General features: G+C 34.8%; 3 protein-coding genes across 4 annotated transcripts; 1 reads left to right on the plus strand and 2 right to left on the minus strand.

The window, feature by feature from the left end:
- Nucleotides 1-353: 353 nt before the first annotated feature.
- On the minus strand, nt 354-4,768 carry LOC114476911 (NFU1 iron-sulfur cluster scaffold homolog, mitochondrial). Its single transcript, XM_028468914.1, has 8 exons — nt 4,633-4,768; nt 3,378-3,457; nt 2,379-2,514; nt 1,633-1,699; nt 1,430-1,541; nt 1,286-1,349; nt 939-1,113; nt 354-680 (listed from the first exon to the last, which is right to left on the minus strand). The coding sequence occupies exons 1-8, from the start codon at nt 4,695-4,697 to the stop codon at nt 612-614; spliced, it is 768 nt and encodes a 255-aa protein (XP_028324715.1). The 5' UTR covers nt 4,698-4,768; the 3' UTR covers nt 354-611.
- Nucleotides 4,769-5,892: 1,124 nt separating this feature from the next.
- LOC114476770 (transmembrane protein 150A) lies at nt 5,893-11,097 on the plus strand. 2 transcript variants are annotated; one of them, XM_028468666.1, is made up of 7 exons: nt 5,893-6,368; nt 8,214-8,241; nt 8,336-8,401; nt 8,489-8,556; nt 8,631-8,761; nt 9,234-9,411; nt 10,618-11,097. In XM_028468666.1, the coding sequence occupies exons 2-7, from the start codon at nt 8,216-8,218 to the stop codon at nt 10,809-10,811; spliced, it is 663 nt and encodes a 220-aa protein (XP_028324467.1). In that variant the 5' UTR covers nt 5,893-6,368; nt 8,214-8,215; the 3' UTR covers nt 10,812-11,097. The 2 variants fall into 2 exon arrangements, with proteins under 2 accessions (XP_028324467.1, XP_028324466.1); XM_028468665.1 differs by having other exon boundaries at nt 5,998-6,368; nt 8,214-8,261.
- A 2,703-nt stretch (nt 11,098-13,800) lies between these two features.
- On the minus strand, nt 13,801-19,674 carry eif4e1c (eukaryotic translation initiation factor 4E family member 1c). Its single transcript, XM_028468463.1, has 7 exons — nt 19,631-19,674; nt 17,317-17,402; nt 16,238-16,333; nt 16,087-16,150; nt 14,902-15,015; nt 14,655-14,794; nt 13,801-13,918 (listed from the first exon to the last, which is right to left on the minus strand). Exons 1-7 carry the CDS (start codon nt 19,646-19,648, stop codon nt 13,804-13,806), a joined length of 633 nt encoding a protein of 210 aa, XP_028324264.1. The 5' UTR covers nt 19,649-19,674; the 3' UTR covers nt 13,801-13,803.
- Between the last annotated feature and the right edge of the window lie 1,351 nt (nt 19,675-21,025).

Below are 21,025 nucleotides of genomic sequence, written 5' to 3' on the forward strand. Positions count from 1 at the left end.
TGGACATGTAAAGAATATAAAATGTGTTTAATGTATTACCAATAAACTAATTATGTGCATTTTTTTATTTTAAAAAAGCAGCCATGTCCGACCAGATATGTCAAGTCGTTGATTCCGGTGCAGTGTTTACATTAAGTCCCACCTGATTTCTATGATATTTCTAATTTATTTAGGTCATCGTCTTTAGTATTGTTTTAATTATTATTACAGACACAATAAAGATGTGTGTTGGAGCTAATTTTCATGCATCTGCTCCTGCTGCACATCGACCCTTTGACAAAGCCTGCAAATAAAAGTCCCTACAGGTAACCTTTAAGTCTCACAGTATCTCCATCTTAAGAAAATATCCTTTCAACTTATACAGTATTTAAAAGAAATAAATACAACACATTTACAGCCATCACAGCGTGACATAATTGCTTGCAACACCTTCTGCTTAGCTGTACATTTTACATCATCATTCTTTGGCAACAGATAAATACAGCCTGTACAGAGCTGCCAACTTTCAGATTGAATTACAGGAAATATTCTCTTATTAGATTTACATTACAGGCTGCTCACAAGTCAGAATAAAGCATGGCTGCATTTGTTTTGTGATGCCTAGGAAGTTTTTATTCTTGTAATTTCCGTTCAACTTCTGTGAAAACCTTTGCGTTGACTTCATCCACTTCATCTTCAACCTGAGCAAATGACAAACAAAGTGTTACTTAGGAAATAAAAGACTAAAAGCTGTGATAAAATCAAAACATGTACTCAACTCTATGCAAGAACAAAATTAAACAAGTGACTTATGACTGTAACAAAGTTTAAAAGTTACCGTTATGATTAAAAAAGGAAATATAAATTAATCTTATTAACTTAAAGATCGTGTTATTCTTTTTTCCCCCCCACAAATAACGTTCATCTACTCTCAAATACTTCTTGTTCTTAGCAATCACCTGCTCCACATTGTCCACCTCAGGGATATAAAACTGCATCATGTTCTGAATGCCGTTCTTCAGGGTGACAGTGGAGCTGGGACATCCTGTACAGGAACCGACTAGCTTCAGCTTGACTGTGCCGTTCTCAAAACCCTTAAAAATGACATCACCTCCGTCCTCCTGCACTGTGGGTCTGAAGGAAACCATGTCAGTTTGTACACCACAAGGAACTGATTAGCTATCTCAGAGCATTAACAGTTAACAAAGCACTGAGTCAGAAGAAAAACTAAAATGGAAATAGTCATGCTACGAAACAAAATAGAATAAAACTACTGTAATATATCTATTCGTAATAAGTTTCATACCTTATTCTGGTGTCAAGAAGTTCCTTTATTAAACAAACAACGTCATCATCATCTTCAGAAAGACCTACGGGGAATAAAATACAGCATTTAGGTAAAGTTGCATGTTAAAAATTGTAATTTTTGGTCATAATTTACAATACACACTGCATTCATGGGGTACGGCTCCAATTGTTATCGGATCACCGCTCTCAAAAAACTTAGCGATGGTGTCCAGGGCATTGCGTTTAATGTCCGTCCACTCTGCATCCTCATCAGCCTGATATGAAAGCAAACACTCATGTTATCGTACCTTAAAGAAGTACCATAATCTCATAAAGATGAGTTTTAAGTGCACAGTTAAGGCTTACTTTAGTGATGGTGATGAAGTCGGGGCCAAAGAACACACTTTTTACTCCTTCGATCTCAAACAGATCCCTGAAACAAACATTTCATTATGACACTGTTGGGGAAAAACAGGCCATTCTGTCAACATGAAGTCACTCTGGTTTACTCAGCTGTTTGAGATAACACATAGGGAAAACTACACTGTGTAATCAAGCATCCATGTTTGTTTTTTTTTTATCAGAGTGCCGTAACATCTGTCACGTTAACCATTCGTGCTTATCAAACAACTAATTTACATTCCGAACTGAGGACACAATCATCTTAATGACAAACTAAAAAAAAAGAAACACATTCAGGTATTTACACAGCAGAGAGCTGCACGTTTTGAAAAAAATAAAATAAAATGCAGTTTTACTAATCTGTGTTACTTATCATTGAATGTTAGAAATGACAAGTTGCAAAGCGATGTTCTCAAAAGTCTCACAGTTTATGCATCTTTTAATAATGCTTAAAAATCAAACCATTGTTTTTTCTTTTTGAAAAAAATAATTGTACAAAATTTGTTAAAATTCATGCCGCTGCGTAATTTGGAAAGTCAGAGTAGCAAAGCAATTACTTTAAAATAATAATAACACTTTCCCCTGTTTAGGCAGCCTGAGGCTTTCACATTATCTTAATAAACATGAATTGTCTTGACTTTTCTTCAACACATTATTTATTTCCTCTTCATCATCTTTGCAATCAGTGTAGAATCTTTCAACGCACACACCTGGCCAACGATGAACATTCAGCAGAGCTTGGAGACGGAAAGTCAAGAGTCCCACTGCCCAGGACAGGTTTACCGGGAAGGAACTTCAAACTTCTGGGGTTTGGAGTGTCTTGCGTCTGGATGGAGAGTAGTCTTACTAAAATAAATCAATACGAGACGATAATTAAAGAGCAATGTACATTTTTATGGACTTTTTCATCTTGTTTATCTTTTTTTCAGCATGTTCAGAGGTATAAAGCAACAGTTCATCTGACAAAATAATACAAATTTAAGCTTCTCAGACCAACAATTGATAATTAAAATTATGCTTCAAATTCAAGACATTTGTAAGGAAAATGTTTTACTTTTTTCCCACTACTACATTTATACACCAATAAAGCTGGAATACAACATCTTTCCTCTTATGACATGATAGTTATGATGAGATTTCTTCTTTAAATGCATACAGATGAGGTTTATGAATCACTTTTAAATGCAAAACGATGCTTGAATAAAATAACATATTCGATCCAATCTTAAGCGAACTGAAGCTGGCGCAGGTACAAACAGTCAGCTCTGCAGTGTGCAGCCACATAACGACTCTCACAGCAATCAGCTGTGTAAAAGCAGGGAGCCACTTAAAACAATGAAGACAATGCAGGACCAGAACTGGACACTCCTGAATGAGTATGTTGATGCTTAAATAAGCTTCGGTATTAGAAAAAAATACTCTATTTACTACTATACATGTGTTGAGTTTCGTTTGTCAATCAACTGGGAAACTGTTATTGATTATCTCCTTCATGAATCACCAGGTATTGGCTTGGAAATAATGAGTGGTATGGCATTTCTGTCTACTGCACCTCAGTTTTTGCAGTTGGCCAATATTATTCTCTGGCTCAAATATAACTTTATTCTTCTCACCTCAAGAACATGAAGGTTTTTTTTTAAATATTAGTATGTACCGTTAATGCTATGTATGTATGTTAAGAGTGATAAGGGTGATAGAAGTTGTCTCACTTGTGGGTTGCAAACGTCTAATGCCTGGGTGAGCTCCTTTGAAGCTTTGAGTGACGTAACCTCTGCTTGTGACAGGAAACCTGACAACACAAAAACAACAAAAAATAAAAAATGGAATGACTACATACAGGAACAATGTTAATCTGAAGACACATGGCCCAATCAAATGCTTTACACTGATCCTTTACAAAACTGGTTCTATTGTAGTGTCATGAATAATTACATGAACGTTCTCCAGGTGATAGCTGTGTTGCCAGATTTAGTTCTTTCCAATGTATGAATAACACAAATGATAGGGTTGGGCGATTTTGCCTAAAACAAAAAAAATCTCCGATTTTTTGAAAAAAAAAAAATTGATTTTCAATTTGAGTTTTTTCTTCTTCTCCAATGCACTTAAAAATGACTGCAGACATCAGATATATTGTCAAAAGTTCAACTTTATTGCTGTGATTGTCCTTAAGAGTTAAAATGCATAGAATTCCAAAATAAAAAAAGACATTACAAAACATTACAATTAAAAAAAAAAAAAAAAAACTCTTCCCTTGGCATATCAGTATAGTGCGAATAAAAAAATTAAACATGTCTGTGGTACACATATAGCATACTCAACGGGTAAACAAAGACGGGTCTGGCTCACGTCGCTCTACGGCAACCCACGAGGACGGAATGTGAAAAAGTCCAAAAAAACTGTGGCGGGAAATATATATATATATATATATATATATATATATATATATATATATATATTTTTTTTTTTTTTTTAAACTCGAATTTGCAAAATAAAAATTGTTTTTATCTACAAATTCTATAAATCGATTTTTTTTTTTTGCCCAGCCCTAACAATTGAAGATTTTGAATGTGACTTAACAACAATAGTCAATTATAGTCTTTGTTTTGTTTTTGAAGCTTTTTATGTTATACCTATTGGTTAGTGAAGGAAAATGTCCTGCTACACCACCTTTACATAGCTTTCAAAAAAGAACAGATATTAAACAAGCAGCTAAGGAAGGATTATGCACAACCCCGTAAACAATCTAAATATGTCGAAACAGCTGTAAATATTAGTATTTCCCGGAATAAAGTATCATAGGCTCAGAGATTCTTTCTGTCGCAGTTAGCCGTTAGCTCAGGAGCTAACCAGCGTCCTGTCGGGTACACGCCTCAATTATCGGTCACATTATAATTATCCCAGCGAGTCCTGGGTGCAAGCAAAAGCCCCACACCCAGCAGAGAGTCACCATGAAAGGCTACACACCGAAAACCAGCAGCGTCAGCCCCCCGTAACAACTGCCGCAGACCCCATCTCATGTGCGCTGCCATTTTGTTTGTTTTGAAAGTGAAGAGGGCCTCGGGAAAAGAACCCGGATGACGTCATCTTTGTTCTTCGACTATCGGGTTTTCTGGCAGCTTGTGCTGTTACCGCTGCACTACCGCCACCTTCTGGCATTAAGGGCACACAACGCTCAGTTTTAATATTCTCCATATCAGCGCCATATGTATGGAGGTAGAATTTTTGTCTTTATTATTTAAAAATAATGATGAAAAAAAAACTCAAAAACTTTTCAATTAAAAAAAAAACATTTTCAATTAAAAAGGTTTATTTCAATAAAAAAGTATTTTCAATCAAAGAAAAAAAAGTGTTCAAATGCAAAATAATATTTGAGACCCAAATAATTGCATTTGTGTGTTTTTGTTTTGATTGAAGTACACTTTTTTTTGATTGAAAAGATTTCTTTAAATTGAAAAGCTTTTTGTTATTGAATTATAAAGACACAAATCTATTTCCATATATATGGCCCATTGTAAAAATAATAATTACAATAATTAAAAAATAAAATAAAAATCATTATAAATATGCCATTATATCCTTCAATACCGATACCCAAGTCCATTCCTCATCTTTTGTTTGTTTATTATCTTGTTTATTATTAATATGTCAGTTTGTGATTTCACTCATTCCAGTCGTATATCAGAGTTCAGCTTTAAATATCCAGAACACACACTGGACCACAGAACTGATCCTTCTAATTCCAGCAAGTTCCTTTTGTCTTCTTTTTTTTTTTTTTAAATAATATGTTAAAGGTTTCTTTTAGTCAGACGATGATGCCTCTGAGGAAGACTGACAGTTGGCAGTCGAAACATGTCAGGAGATCAACGTGAATTTCCTGAAAAATGTTTGTGTGAAGAAATGAAACCTTAACATATTACTGATCATTCTAATCTCAGTCCTGATCATGATCATCCTGATCTTTACTCGGATCATAGTTCAGATGACAATCCTCTCTCTCAGTAAACAATAACAGTTGTTTCTAGCTCAAAGATAAACAGAGCTGTTGTTAGCAGGTATTCTAGTAATTAATCTGTTTAAAATAGTTTAAATTATAGCTTTCCACATACTGAAGACAAGTGAAAAATTTGAAATATTTGAAACGTGTTTGTCTTGCCAGTAAGGTCTACAACTCCTTTGTCAGAACTCCAGCTTGGCTCAAGATTGACTCAGTACAGATTTCTTTTACTCATTCACAGTCTTCTGTTGGGCTGTTTTTTAAGGGGTAGAAATGTGAGTGAGCGAGAAAGAATGGAAAAAAAACCCCTGACGTGTGGAAGGCCAACCCCATGTTTCCCAATAGTTGTTCTGAGAGAACAAGGTGGTGCTCCAAAGGAGTGGCCAAGGGACAGAAGGAAGGAGTCACACATAAAAGCACAGTTACACACTGGATGGTGGAGGACGTCGCCAACTGTAACAGTGTCTTTGGTTCACCTATATCCATGTGGCTTAGTTCATTTCTAGCTTTGAAGATATGACACAGACTTCATGAGGAATCTACGAAGCCCAGAGAAGATTGACTGCTGAGTGTTTTTGAAGATACCTGGACTTGTGGAATCCCTGTTTCAATCTGTTGCTGGTCATCGTTCTCACAGAGACATGGTAGTCTGGATCATCTTTCCTATCTGCCTCTCCCTCACTTCTTTTATTGGCACTTGGACTGTGTAAGTATCTTTTTTTCTCTCTGTGTCTCTGCCATGAAAGTATTTGTTTTTGACTTATATGCTCTTGTGTTTGCGCTGTCACAAATGCCACGTATAAATTGGCAGTCAGGTCTTTAAAGCTGCCAGAGAGACACTACAGACACTTCTGGAATTTAATAAGGAGCAAAATGACATCATATATATATATATATATCACAGCAGAGACTCTGCGGTTAGATGAGGTAATTACATTAACATTACATTAACATTAGGTATTCAGTTATTGGTAAATGAGCTGACGTAATAGGTACTTTCACAAATATGTGATCAGGCTAGTTCTGTGGCATTCACACCTGTACAACTTTCAGGAAACGACAAAAGACATTTGCTCCAATAATGAACTCATACCCACCATGTACACAAATGAAATTGGTGTTTATGCTGACTATAAAGTCCCAAATATCCCAGAAATCCTATTTAGACCATGGTGAGTGTGTGTACTTTAAAAGGAATATCTAATGGTTTTTTTGTTTTGTTTACAATTGAGTCAGCAAATATGTGTAAACTAATTGCTGGTTTCATCATCAGCTATAATTGAATCATGTGAGCATTATGGAAACATAATAATGCTCACATGATGGGTTTTTTATTAGGATCACTATCACCAATACAAGTATTATCTTTTTTTTTTTTTTTTTGAGATTTGCATGTTCATTCTGAGTAGAACGATTTCCTCCCATGACACACACCGCTGTTATCAGATTCATACATTTGCATCTGAATGTGTCTTTAACACGTGTTTATGGGGGTGTAATGGGAGCCGAAACTTTTAAACATACAAGATAACCACTGAAAATAAATGGGAACCTTTTTTCTTTTAAGAAATAGACAATGCAACACTGGAGGTAAAAAAGACACCAAAAAAAACCTGACTTCATTAACACTTCAGCAGAGACAAAACTGTTGATATGAATTGAAGAAATACACCTACAAAAACTATTTTTATCCAACAATTTAGACAAAAACATTCTTTACTTAACAGTAAAGCAGGGAAATTTCTCACTTTACCCTCAAATCTTAATCATACCTTTTATCCTTGGGGTCAAATTGACCCCTGCACTCTAAACAACCATTCAATAATTAGTTGAAATGTTTTAACCAAATTTGTGTGTCGGGCACCTTATGCTTGTCTTTTATTACAAAATATAGTTTTAAACAAAACACACACACACGCTGAAACATTACTTGTTACGAGACTATAGATAACGTTACAGAACACAATAAAATCTTACTAACTGACCTAAATATGGAAATAGATATTCTGAAAAATCCACACCTTAATAATTTCACTCCGCTGGGAGAATAGTTTATTTTGTCAGAAGAAATAAATTCAACTTTGATAGAATGTTACCAACAATTATTCATCTTCAATAATGCCAAAAAACCATTGAAACCTTCGTTAATACACTGATTTTTGAAAAACCGAATAAAACTAAACAAGACAAACCATTCATTATATCTAAATTTCATTAAGCAGCCATGGCTAACATCAGGTCTCCATAATGGTTGAGTGTTACAGACATATTTGAGGAATTTTAACAGCAACCGTACATAAAATGGTAAAAGAAAGTAGCTGGAAATGAAACCTTTAAGGTCTTTGTAGGAATATTGCCAATGCTTAACAGGATCACGATCAAGATTCCCAATTGGGATAAATGTGTATAGAAGATCAAATGGTGGATATTGATGTCATTATTTGCCTTGGGTGTTGTACCTTAAAACACTCTGCGTTTAAACTGTGTGTGGAAAACTGAACATTATATCAAGTGACTGATGAGATGAATGTGCTTTTTCTTCTTCTTCCAGCTATGGTCTGGCTTTCTCCAACAAGCATGTATGCTCCCTCACTGACTGGTAATTGTCATGGTTATAATATAGAGCGTAAGATATGGATTTATGAAAATAATTGACATCATCTTTTATTCCAGGAGTGCCAACACCTCTCGCTGTACAATGAATAGGTCCACAGACTGCTGTTTTCCTCCAACCATAAGGTATTACTGCTTTTAACTGTCACATCTAGTTTTAACTAATATTTAGTAGATAAATGTAATTCACTCAATAATATGACATGATTTCAGCTCAAGTGGGATCCACCCACCAGAAAATAGCCTCTTCACAGCCGCAATCAACGCCGGAGCCTTTCTGTGTGAGTGAACCTGCTGTAGAGTCCATTTATTTATTACACACGATACAAATACTCAACTGAGATCTCTTCTCTAGTCCTGCTGTTCACCATCTTCCACCATGCTCACATCATGGAGAAACACGCTCATCATTCACTGATTAGTCGCACTGCACTGGTCTTTGGTATTGTGTCATCCTTGGGTGCGTTTGCAGCTGGAAACTGTAACGTAAGTAACTGCAGATACTCCAGCTTTGGGTTGTTTTTACAAAGGAGTGCAAGGAAGCCAAATGTCATCTGTTTGGGAAGGTGTTTCAAAAGCGCAACAGTGTTGACTTTGCACAAACAAAGCTCTGTGTGTGAATAATGCTCGTGCGATAAGGTCTGTGATGGACAGACCTGTTATGGATGGATGGATGGAAAAATGAATTGATTTAAAAAAAAAAAAAAAAAAGCAAAGTTTACACAGTCAAATAAATCAGGGTAGGTACTCACATTTTGCAGATTTTGTTTTTATTTTTTGTGTGAAATGCTCTAAAACCTAAATTTATCAGGCAGAAACTCTAATATATATATATATATATAATGGTACATATCAGCTCACAGAGTGACCTGAGATCAAAGCCACTGAATTAATCGTTGAGTATTTACATTCTTTGATATTATTATTTACGTTGGATTTCTTTGATGCTCCTCTGCAGCCAGGTTACCTTACACTGCTCCACAACCTCGGAGCTGCCATCAGCTTCATTTGCATCTGCTTCTATTCCACCCTGCTGACCTCGCTCACAGGGAGGTATGTGCTCTCAGGATACGAGTGGATTCTCTACCCACTGAGAATCGTCTCCACTGTGCTTCAAGTCATTATGACCATCAGTTGTATCCTTTCAAGCATGGCTCCAACAAAGTACTAGACAGACCCTTTCCAAAAAAAATAGAATATCATGGATGGAAAAGTTTAATTTCATTGATTATAGATTCAGGGCCCACAATTTAAGCGATTTAAAGTATTTATTTGTTTAGTTTTACATAATTTGGGCTTCCAGCTCATAAAACCCACAAAAACAGGATTTCACTTTCACCTTGATTCCAGAATGAAAGGCACACTTTACTTTCATCAGAAAAGAGGACCTTGCACCTCTGGCCAACAGTCCAGTCCTTCTTCTCTTTTTTCTTGAAAAGTAAATGGTGATTTCTTCATAGTAATTTTTTGAAATCCTGTTTACGTGGGTTTTATGAGCTGGAAACAGAAATTGTGTAAAAATAAATAAATATTTTAAATGATTTAAATTGTGGGTCCTTAATCTGTATAGTATGAAAGTTTAACTTTTTGAATGGAATTATGGAAATTAAACTTTTCCATGATATTCTAATATTTTGGAAAGGGTCTGTGTATATATATATATATATATATGCCTTTTAAGGTTTTCTCAGGTCAATACAATGAGAATGACATACACTGCAGGACCAATAGCTAGAGGTTACCACGGTAACACCAGAGCAGCCATACAGTACAATGTTTGATTCAGTCTGCTGCTCTGTTGACAAAGTGGGACAGGCCAGAGCTTTCAAACCACACATCAATCTTTTATTATAAGCAATTGACTTCTAACACTTGAATTCACTCTTTTCTTTGCATTGTTTGCAAGCTAATTATTAATAAAGTACTGCGTATTTTAATCATATCAAATAATGACAATGAGTAATAATGTAATTGTGTTAAAAGAACATTAAACAATTACTTCAATATTTTGTTTTTCAGATAATTCCTATCCTTTTATTACTTAATTACCCAAATGATATCCCAACTGGTGGCCTTTATCTTTCCTATTTATAGCCTACTATCTTTACTTACACTGTAACCTTTCAGAGGTTGATAAGACAGAACATTACATTATAAGTTCATGAGCTTCTGTCCTACAGATAGATAAGAGATAAACCCAGGTCCATGTAGATGGGCAAAACCTTTATTTTGCCCAAAACTTATGTTTTTAAAGAGCGTAATAGTTTACATGATTTAGCATATTTGACAAGTTGAAGCCCTGCCTTCTATGTTGGATTCATCCATAACAGAAACAACTTCAGACACCTGTCTATACGTCCAGGACGACTACATCTACTCCCACCTTGCAGCTGTGTTTGAGTGGATGCTGAGCTTCAACCTGGAGCTGTTTGAGATCAGCTTTGCTGTGGAGTTTGCCTTTTTCTCGTCCTACATGGTGTCCAATCTGCTGAATACACGCGAGGAGGAAAAACCACTAATGCTGAGGTTGTCCTGATACGAGGCTGCCGAGGTCCAGCTGGAACACAGCAGTGTGGAGGGACTGAGTAGGATATCTGAAAATTATTTCACTGGATTTTGGCAGGAAGACCTTTAGTTTTTTTTTTTCATTTCATTTTCCCCTCAATATCACACTGTGGATTACAGTGAAAGACACAGCCAAAGAACAAATTCACAGACTAAAGGGAGTTTTGAGCAGGACACATGGAAACCTGGCCACCAGAACAACCTAAGACTTACTTTATATTGTTTTTTGTGTGTGTGTGTGTGTGTGTGTGTGTGTGTGTGTGTGTGTGTGTGTGTGTGTGTGTGTGTGTGTGTGGTGTGTGTGTGTGTGTGTGTGTGTGTGTGTGTGTGTGTGTGTGTGTGTGTGTGTGCAAGTATTTTGTTGACATTGAAGATTTCTAATAAAACACAATAAAATACTGGAGGTGGATAATCTAAAAAACAGCACTTCTCACACTTGCATGTCCAGTAGCTTTAGCACTTTAATAAAAATATGACCACATTCTATGCTTTCAGGTTCGTTGTGTTGATTCACACAGAGACGGGTGGAGGAATTAAGACACACCCTTTTAGTCACTCTAACGCAACAGGATCCTGTTTGACAGGATGATCTCGACCTGATGACATTCCAAGGTTTTGCCCGTTTGTGGTTTTTCTTCCCTTCCCGGTACCAGTCTATTATCTATTATCTAGCCATCTACTGGTAATAAAAGCCTGGTCGTGACCTGAACCTACACCTAATTCAACTGTAAGAGATGGTATTGGAACCATCTACAAAACTAAAACACCATGTTGTCAGGCTACACCCTCTTTCCAACCTGTTATTAATATAAAACATGTATCCCGAGAGTATCAGACAATAACTTATTTAGACAGTGGAAGCATTTTTGGGGAGAAAGACTGTATAATGAACTGATTACTCCTAAATGAGGCTCTTTTTAGGTTGACGGCCATATCTCAAAAGATATACCCATGGTAGAACAAGTAATATATGTAGAAAGTTTAAAAATTATTCTTGTGGTTACCGTATTTGGTGGCAGGGGTGTTTTTGAGCGCATTTTAGAGATATATTTTGAAGAACATTTTTGTGATTGATCAAAAACACATAATTGTCAAATAAATTTACTTTAAAACAATTGTTTGTCATATTTGATACCAAAATGTAGACAATGATGAGACATATTTAGCAAAACAATTTAGGTCACTACTAAATCTACTTTGGTCATCAGACAAAAAAGTGAATAAGTAAAATCGTGAATACGGCAGAGTATTATTTAAAGACTTAAAATCATCCCAATCCATTCCCCCAACTCATAAAATATTCTTAAAATTAATTGCGAAGTCAGAATATTTGTCTAAGATGTCTCATTGTCGACATTTTGTACCAAATATAACAAATGTTTTGAAAAATATTCATTTAATAAAGTATTTCTGATATTAATCAAAATATTATCAATCTTACTTTATTTTTACTACTGTACTGTGTGTGTATCTGATGCTTATTTTTTAACAGTCTTTTACTTAATTATACACTTATTTAACATTTATTCTTTCTTTTGTCTTTTTATTTTTTTATTTGTGATTTTTTTCTTAAGTGGCTGTAATGAAAGCAATTTCCCCCTGGGATTAATAAAGAAATTCTGATTCTGAAATCACAAAAATCGTCACCAGGGTATATCGCTAAAATGTGCCCGAAAACACCCATCGCTAATGCTGGAAAATAGAAAAAGAATAATTTTCTTACTTCTTATATATTATACTTAAAAAAATACAGTTTTTTTTTGTTCTACCATGGGGAGGGGCATTTGATTTTTTTTCTGATGCTGGCCACAGACCTATTTAATGCTAAATCTCTCACTGATTCAGTGTAAACAGTCCTTGTGCATTTATGAACTCCAACAAATTGACATGACATCTTTCTTGTTTTAATGCAAAGCACTTTATCTTTTACTTGAAAGAAGGTAATATACATCCTGAAATTACAAATAATAAAGATACATTATGAGCAAGTCATTTCACAATTAATATCTTCTTTCTTTTGCATCAATCAAGAGGAGTGTAACGTTATCTACAGTTTTTATGTTAGGACAGAAAAAAAACAAAACAAAGAGCACACCTAAATCTGTCAGCATAGTTACTGTCATTATAATGTAAAAAAGAAAAAAAAAACATTGTCAAGAAATATCCCACATAAACAATCTTAGTAAAAAAAGAAATAAGAAGAAATAGCTTTGAAAACATGACCTTTCAACTAAGTAACTGCAATGTATACATTATAAATAAATGTAAATAGAAGAGAACAAGTTCAAAAACTAGTACAACCAATATGTCACAATTTCAGCAGGCTGAAACAAAGTGTCCTTGAATCCAAAGCCCAGTACTGAGGAGTATGAGTTCAACTTTTACAAAAAAACCTTTAAGATACTGATGACTCATCAAGCTGGTGCCTCTGAACTCATGCTTAACACTTCTGGTTACATCCAGTTAAAACGACTCTTTAAAAAAAAAATGTTCAGCGTCATAAGTTATTTGAGGTCATGGCATGTGAGGTGAGAAACGGTTTTGTCAGCGAGGAGTGAACCCAGTATGAGAAACACACATGTCTGGTTATTGGTCATTAGGTATTAGAGGAAAAAAAAGAAGCTTGTTCTCAGCTAAGCTAAAGGAAAGCAGGGATATTATTCATAGAACTCTTTCCACACTAAATACATAACACTTTGTTCCCTCACTCAAGTTAAGACATCTCAGGATAGAACATCTTAATTCCAGCCTCCTCCCTTTATAATAACAATTGCTCCAAGGACCTCTAGTGTTGGGGGAAGATCCAACTGTAACGAACTAGGAACAATTATCTTTGCAATAAAAAAAAAAAGAAAAAACAAAAAACAAAGAACACTACAGTAGTTGATAACTCAAAATCTCTGTGACAACAGAGATTTCTGTAATTGTTAAATCTACTGTGAGTTGGAATGAGTGAAAAGTTTTTAAACAGAGTACATGTTTTTGGTGGTGGAGCCGCTCTTACTGGACGTGTCGTCATGCGACTGGTAACCAATCATTGCTTTGATGGACAAGTTAAGTCGCTCTTTGTAAAGTTGTCTGTGAAAAGAAGAAAAGGTAACGATTGTTGATAATGTGCTGCCTCCCCCTAGTGGACAGCTTTGGTTACTGTAAGTCAGGGTTGTGGTCAATTACAATTACATCTTCAATTATCCATGTTCAATTACAACTCAATTCTAATTACGATGACGAGAGAATTAAGAAAATCAATTACAGTTACGTTCTCAATTACTTAACTTCAATTACAATTAATCATAATTACTGAGCCTTTAATAAATATGATAATGGGTCAGTTTGACTCATATCTTTAACCAGCTGTAAAATACAGTAAAAAGTATTATCTATCAACCAAATTGTTTCTCATCTCTTGGTTACCTTCTTAGGCTTCCTAATCAATGAAAAATATTGGTATTAATGTTTTTGGTGCTGGCGTCTGGGCCTTTGTTCTGCCATTATACCACTAGATTTAAATTTATAAAACAAATAATAAAAGGGAACTCATAGGTAAACTTGATATGAAACATTGTTTAATAATTGTTAACCTCGTATGTGTATAAACTACAGCTGTAACATGGTTCCCCACTTTTGCCTTTAATTGAATTATAATTGAGTTTTTAAGTAAATTATCTGAACTCAATTACGATTACAACGGCAACAGCATTTTTAAGTTACCATTAGAATTAGAATTACGTTATAATTGTAATTAATTATTAATTACACAAATACCATTATAATTGAGCCCAACCCTGCTGTAAGTGTTGCTAGCACAACTTACCCTATCGTCATGATGACTTCCCTGTTTTGACAGTTGCTCGTCCAGATGGATATTTTGTCACCTTTAGGTCTGACGTTGACCACGGCTCCACACACATCCTCGCTGGCTTCATCAAACGACTCTCCCACTAAACACAGTAGCTGTAAAAAAAAATATAATACATACATTTAGTCGGCATACAATTATTCATTATAAAAACGCTTGGGCTTTTTGACTTTGGTGTTGCACAGTGGTTGAACCGTCGTACCGTTTCCATCCAGTAGCGGTCAAGGTCATTGTGCCTTTGCTGTTTATTGAGAGTCATTAGCCACCGACCTCCCAGCTTGTTCCTGTCGTCCTCCCACATCGGCTTAATCCCATCCTGCATCCAAGCACAGACGACACAAACAAATCAATCAATGGTTTTACTTTGGAGGACAGGTATCTTATTTTGTTGATCAAATCAGCAGGATCAAAGTACTACTTCCTGTTCAAAGTAGGGGTGTACAGTGCCATGAATGTGATGATATGATTGACAATTTGCATGTCACAATACGATGTATTGCTATACGATATACATTGCGATGTATCGCAATGTCAAAATGTACTAATTTTAGTACAAAATGGTATGAAATACAATTAAACTAGATTTTTTTTTCAAACTTGCGAGAACAAGTAAATGGTAACTAACTGTAATTCAAGTACCAACATCAAAAACAAGTGGTATATGTTTATCAAACTGTTAAATTACGTTTTACAAAAAAGTTTCAGTTTTTCCTTCTACAACAGATTCTGATTCTGTTAAGTTCTTAAATTCTTTTTTAAAAAAAAAAAAAAAAAAAAAGTAACCACATACATCTATAAAAGTTCCCAGTATGTTTTATGAAAATAAAGTGCAATCAACTTCCATGCTAAAACGCATTGATGAGTGAGGTAGTTTAACTAGGTCTGATGTGGTTCACTGACAACTAGTGACTGGGCGTTTACACGCTATACATATGTTAGCACAATTTAAAGTGTTTTTTCTTAAAAAAAACATGATTAAACAAAGTCGATTTGGACATTTTTTGGATTGATAAGATCATTGCACAGTGAAATGTTGCCATATATATTTTTTCTTACACCTATAGTCTCAGTGGTTGTAGTTTGTTGATTAAAGTGATTGTTCTTAATTTCAAAATAAAAGCTTGATGATGCTTAGGATGGCAGAGCTGCTTTGAGTTCCATTCCAGTCAGAGGCAGGTTTCTCCTAATTTGCATGGGCTGATTCTTCATTTGCCTTCCAGAGTGTGAATTACTCATAGAAGTGAAACTGTGTGAACAAGTGATAGTTTCAGTGCCTTGTTTGCCCTGCATTGAGTCGAGTCTGGTGGAACTGGATTCAGTGCCAAAATCCCTAATCAGTCAAAACTGTTGGAGAAGAACGATACAAAACAACAGAAAGAAGTCTCACCTTAAATAGGCAATAATCACAGCCAAAGCCAAGTTTGCTTGGTTGTTGTATGTGGTTGTATAACCTGGAATAACCAAAGAATGGCAAATCACAAGTAGATCCAGTGAATTTTTTTTACTTCTACAACAGGCCATGAATGAATAAAACTTACGCCCAGAAATCCTCCACTGTGTCAAACTTAGAAATGAGACGCAGGTTCTCTGTCCAGCTTTTGCTCTTGTCGTTTTTGAAATACCACAGGGCCCACCTGCAACAAAAGAAGCAACATATTAAATATTTAGTGTTGAACATTTTTTTAAATGTTGCCACTTGTAAAACTAACTCGGAACCATTTTAAATTTGTATGAATAAGAAACTGGTATTAATAATCCTTACATTTAGTGAACATTTTTGCGACTTGGCATACCAGCGTTAACACACATTCTCCCCCAACTAGATAAAACAGCATTTGTTCTGCAGTAAAGGAGCAGAGAAAGCTGGACATTGCCAGAAATACAAATGCAGCCTTTGTTTACTATGACTCTTTTCATCTATTCAGGAGGAGGAGTGAAAGGCAACATCAGCTGAACTCTGGGACCCCCATCCACATGTAGCCCAGCTTCATTTCAGTTTTAACATCAACTCACCGTAACAACAAACATGTGCACCAAATACAAAAACACAAAAATATAAACCTGTTGTCACATTTATAAGTTGTCCATGTGGACTAAATAAAAAAAACTGTGGATTTACACATTACAATTTATTAATGCTACTTAACATTGTGACCAGTGTTTGAAATTAAATAATTTAATATGAGTAAACCTGTGATGCTTGGGTGTTGTTGTTCGGAGGATTGGCTTTTTGTGGGATATTGAAGCTTTGTTAAAATTGCACACTGCCTTAAAGTCTTTCTGTTTAAAGTCATTTCCTACTTACTTTCTTGTAGCCTGTAGCACATGATCAGAGCATTGAAAATGAATGAATGAATGAATGAATGAATGAATGAATAAATAAAAAACCAACCAGACACATAAAACAAAACTTTGACACATTACATTTGGTTCAAGTAATTCTATTAATCTAATAGATGTTTGGTACCACCCCTTTTTATGATCTAAATTATTAATTAGTCATGATCATGACTGAGACTTTAGTTCAAACATTTAATTCATTTTAGGTTTGAAATTTGTGGAAGATTTTCATTTATTGCTGCAGTGCATAAAGGAATAAATAGTGCTAGTTACTTACTTGTTTTGCAAAGGGAGTTTTATATACTGCTCAGGATTTGCCACGACCTGACTTTCAGATTGCTGCTCTTCTGTTTCAGCTGGTTTCTGAGGAGACAAAGAAGTTAGAACATGACTTTGAAAAAGTTGCACTATTTCTACAAAGTGAAAAAGCACCACATGCATATTTTCTTTTTGTGCAATGATGTGGAGGTAAGGTAAACTGTTGAGGTCTGCAGCTATTAGGCATTTGGGTAATAGAGAATTCTAGTGATTATTGCGTCGATTAATCGGATAAAATACACTTTTGCACTATTAAAACTAAAATTTAATATACAACAGAAAATAAAACTGATCACACCTTGCCTAATAATACCAACCAATGTGTTTCTTTTTTAGGAGAAAACTACATTTATTTATTACATATGCAAAACACACAAAAAAAACATGTAATTTTTAATATTTTTTTCTTTTCTTAATTTTTTTTTAATGAAAAGAATTCACTAGATGTTAACCTAAGATGTCAAATGCAAGCATGTTAAAAAAAATAATAATAGTAAAAATGTTTATAGAAAATTACAATAATAATCTTTTTCTTTTTTTTTTTTTTAAAAGAGGCTCAGAGATGGAGAAAATTAAGGATCTCTTTTTGTAATCGAGGAATCATTGTAGCCCTAAAACAATGCCTTTTGGCCACAACAAGATTGTTATCAAGAATGCAGCAGCTGAAACTTTTTAGTCAATTTCATTTATGGTAAATTATATTTATCTTTGTTAGGACAGTCAGCATATAATAAACGAAGTGGCTATCCGTACGTAGCCGTATGGACAACCCCCCGGTGCTATTCGTACGTGGCCTATGACGTTACCGGAAGTCATGTGACCATTCCGTGCAAGAAGTTTAAATCCACTTCAGAAGGTTAGGGTTAGTTAGTCCGTAACGTAGTTTAAGAATCTACGTATTAATAATGAACAGAAGTACAAGTACTCACGTCACCTAAACTGGCCAATGAGGGGCGATAAGTACGGTTAGAATGTTGGTATATTAATACGGCTAAGACGGTTAGAATGTTGGTATATTAATACGGCTACGTACTGATAGCCACTGCCTATAATAAAACTACTACTTTATGAGTCTTAGAAATGAGAAGAGCTGAGTTTTTAACAGGTTTACTGTATGTTACTCATACAAATCAACAACTACAAGCCGATTCGATCGATGAAAGGTTACTTTGAATGCACATATTTGATATTTTTCATTTATTTTTTTAAAATCTGAAAATGCACCTAGTTTCTTCTTGGGCAATTTTTTAGACAAATTCACCACAAACTTAAAAACATAAAATACTATATTTGCTTGCAATTTATTGAAACTATTTCCCCACTTTATTGTGTAGAAATCAATCAAAACCTCCAGATATTTATTTGAAAATAGAATATTTATTTAGTTGGATAGGCCATTTTAATTTCAATAGTATATTAACTTACTATTGAAGTAGTCACATAAAAGTTGCTTTAGTATATATATATATATTAAAAAATAAATAAAAAATTTCCACTTGTTTTTCATTTGTAGACAGGGTTAAGGAGGGCCTGCTCTTACACAAATGAAAAAGCATTTATAAATTTGTATTTATGATATGAAGGGGTACACATGATTTGACAAAAATGCAAAAAAAAAACCCCTTCTTTAAGGTGGTAATGTTACCCTGGTTAAAACGGAATTAGCATGTAGAATGAGGAAGTTGCCTCGTCTTTGTGGACCATCATGTCCTCACAATGATAAGCATCAGTGCGACTGAACTGTGAGAAACATCTTAACATCACAAATATATCCAAACTAGGATAGGATAAAGTTCCAGAAAGCACCATAGCTATTTATTTAGCCATGAATCAATGTAACCTTAGTGAAAGAACGAGGCTAACCACAAGCTATGCACACACGTGTATGAATTGTGAGGAAAAAACAATTAAAGATTAACACAGTAAAGAGGCTAAAATGACCCGCATGTAGATTTAAACCATTGTTAGACGATGACCTGAATGTCAGAGAGGAGTGAAGGTATTAAATGTATGTGCAGTGAATGAACCACGCTCGGATAGTGGATGTCTATGAACCAACAAAGTCAGCCTCATCCATCACAAATTTGCTGCGCATGCTAACGCTAATCCACGCCGACGCTGGCTAACACAAACACTCCCGTTCCGACAGAAATATTAACAACATCTTAGTAGAGTGTAGATGGTTTGCAAAATACTCCAATAAAATGACCAATTATCTCATTTTTCCATTCATTTTTTTTTCGCGTTTTCCAGCTATCTCTAGCGTCTCTTACCGGCTCCGATGTCGCCATCTTGATTGTTAAACGTGAACTGTCCGTCCAGCCGGTGTTGCCAGGTACAGCAAAGGTTTCCCGCCCACAAAGAACCGGTATCATCCCTTTACATTAGAAAAACCTGCTATTTGGAGGTATTAAACAAAATCAACACATAATTATACAAAATAAAGATGATATGTGAATGGAAATAAAACCTGCTCAATAGACCACTTGTTTGTTGTCTGACAGTATTTGTCTCAATTAAATTGAATTATATGTAAAAAAAATTGGTTACTATTGCACGATATTATCGGCCCATTATCGGCATCGGTATTAATAAGTATTAATCTTCCCCCTGGCTAGAAGGGTGGTCACAACTGATGACGATTAACGTAAGTGGGCTGTTTTATTTATTTATTTGTATTTTCTTCTTTTTAATTTCTTTTTTACATTTCATTTAATTTATTATTGTTTTTGTTATTTTGTTTGGGTGGGATGGTGTGGGGTGTGGGCTTGTTTGAATTCAGATGTGCTCCTTGTAAAACTGTCATTGTTCATTGTGATTCCTGACTTCTTCAACTTCGGCCGATCCGCTATATAATTAACCATAATAATAACGATGACACAAAAAGCTTGAATCTTCTTGTAAAACTACTATTTTTACCATTCAAATACCAAATCTAGTTACTGTATATAGGCTGCAAGTACATTTATTGTTTTGTTTAAAAACAATTGTCATGACTAAATAGGACATGTTTACATAATGACGTGAGTTAAAGTATTTTTTTTTTGATTTGCACAGGGAATGATTTTTTCTGCATTTGCCCATCGGGCAAACATGATAAAGAGTATTCAGAATAGTTCTCTGTGTTAATTCCACTACATAAATGAGATAATCTCTGCAATGAGGTGTAGGAAAAAAATCGGTATCAGTCATCGGCAAAATGAGTTGTAAAATATCATCCAAAATATTAAATATTGTGCATCTCTAGTTGCTAAAGTTACTTTTTTATTGCTCAGAATGTCACTGTAAAATTATGTTTTTATTTGTGTAAAAACAAACACACAGCGAGGCTTTTTGATAATGAATTTATTATTTTATACGTAATTATCATGATCACTGATCAATATTTGGTGTGAAGATCTTATCTTATCTGTCTATATTTTCTCATATTAACATTTAATGGAAAATAAATTAACCCCTTACCCATCCCTCATTAAGGTTAAAATGTGATACTTTAGTGTGAAGTGTGACTATTTTACTCTGGATAAAGAGAAAAATGTTATAGAAAGCTAAAATATATTGATAAACAGGTTGCAAGGAACACAATTGAGCATAATTATTTAAAGTAAATGATTGTGTTGCTTAGCTGGAGTGAACACTTTTGTGTGAAAATCAATCAAAACCTCCAG

The sequence above is a fragment of the Gouania willdenowi genome, chromosome 15, assembly GCF_900634775.1.
Source record: "Gouania willdenowi chromosome 15, fGouWil2.1, whole genome shotgun sequence".
In the NCBI taxonomy this organism is placed as follows: Eukaryota; Metazoa; Chordata; class Actinopteri; order Blenniiformes; family Gobiesocidae; genus Gouania; species Gouania willdenowi.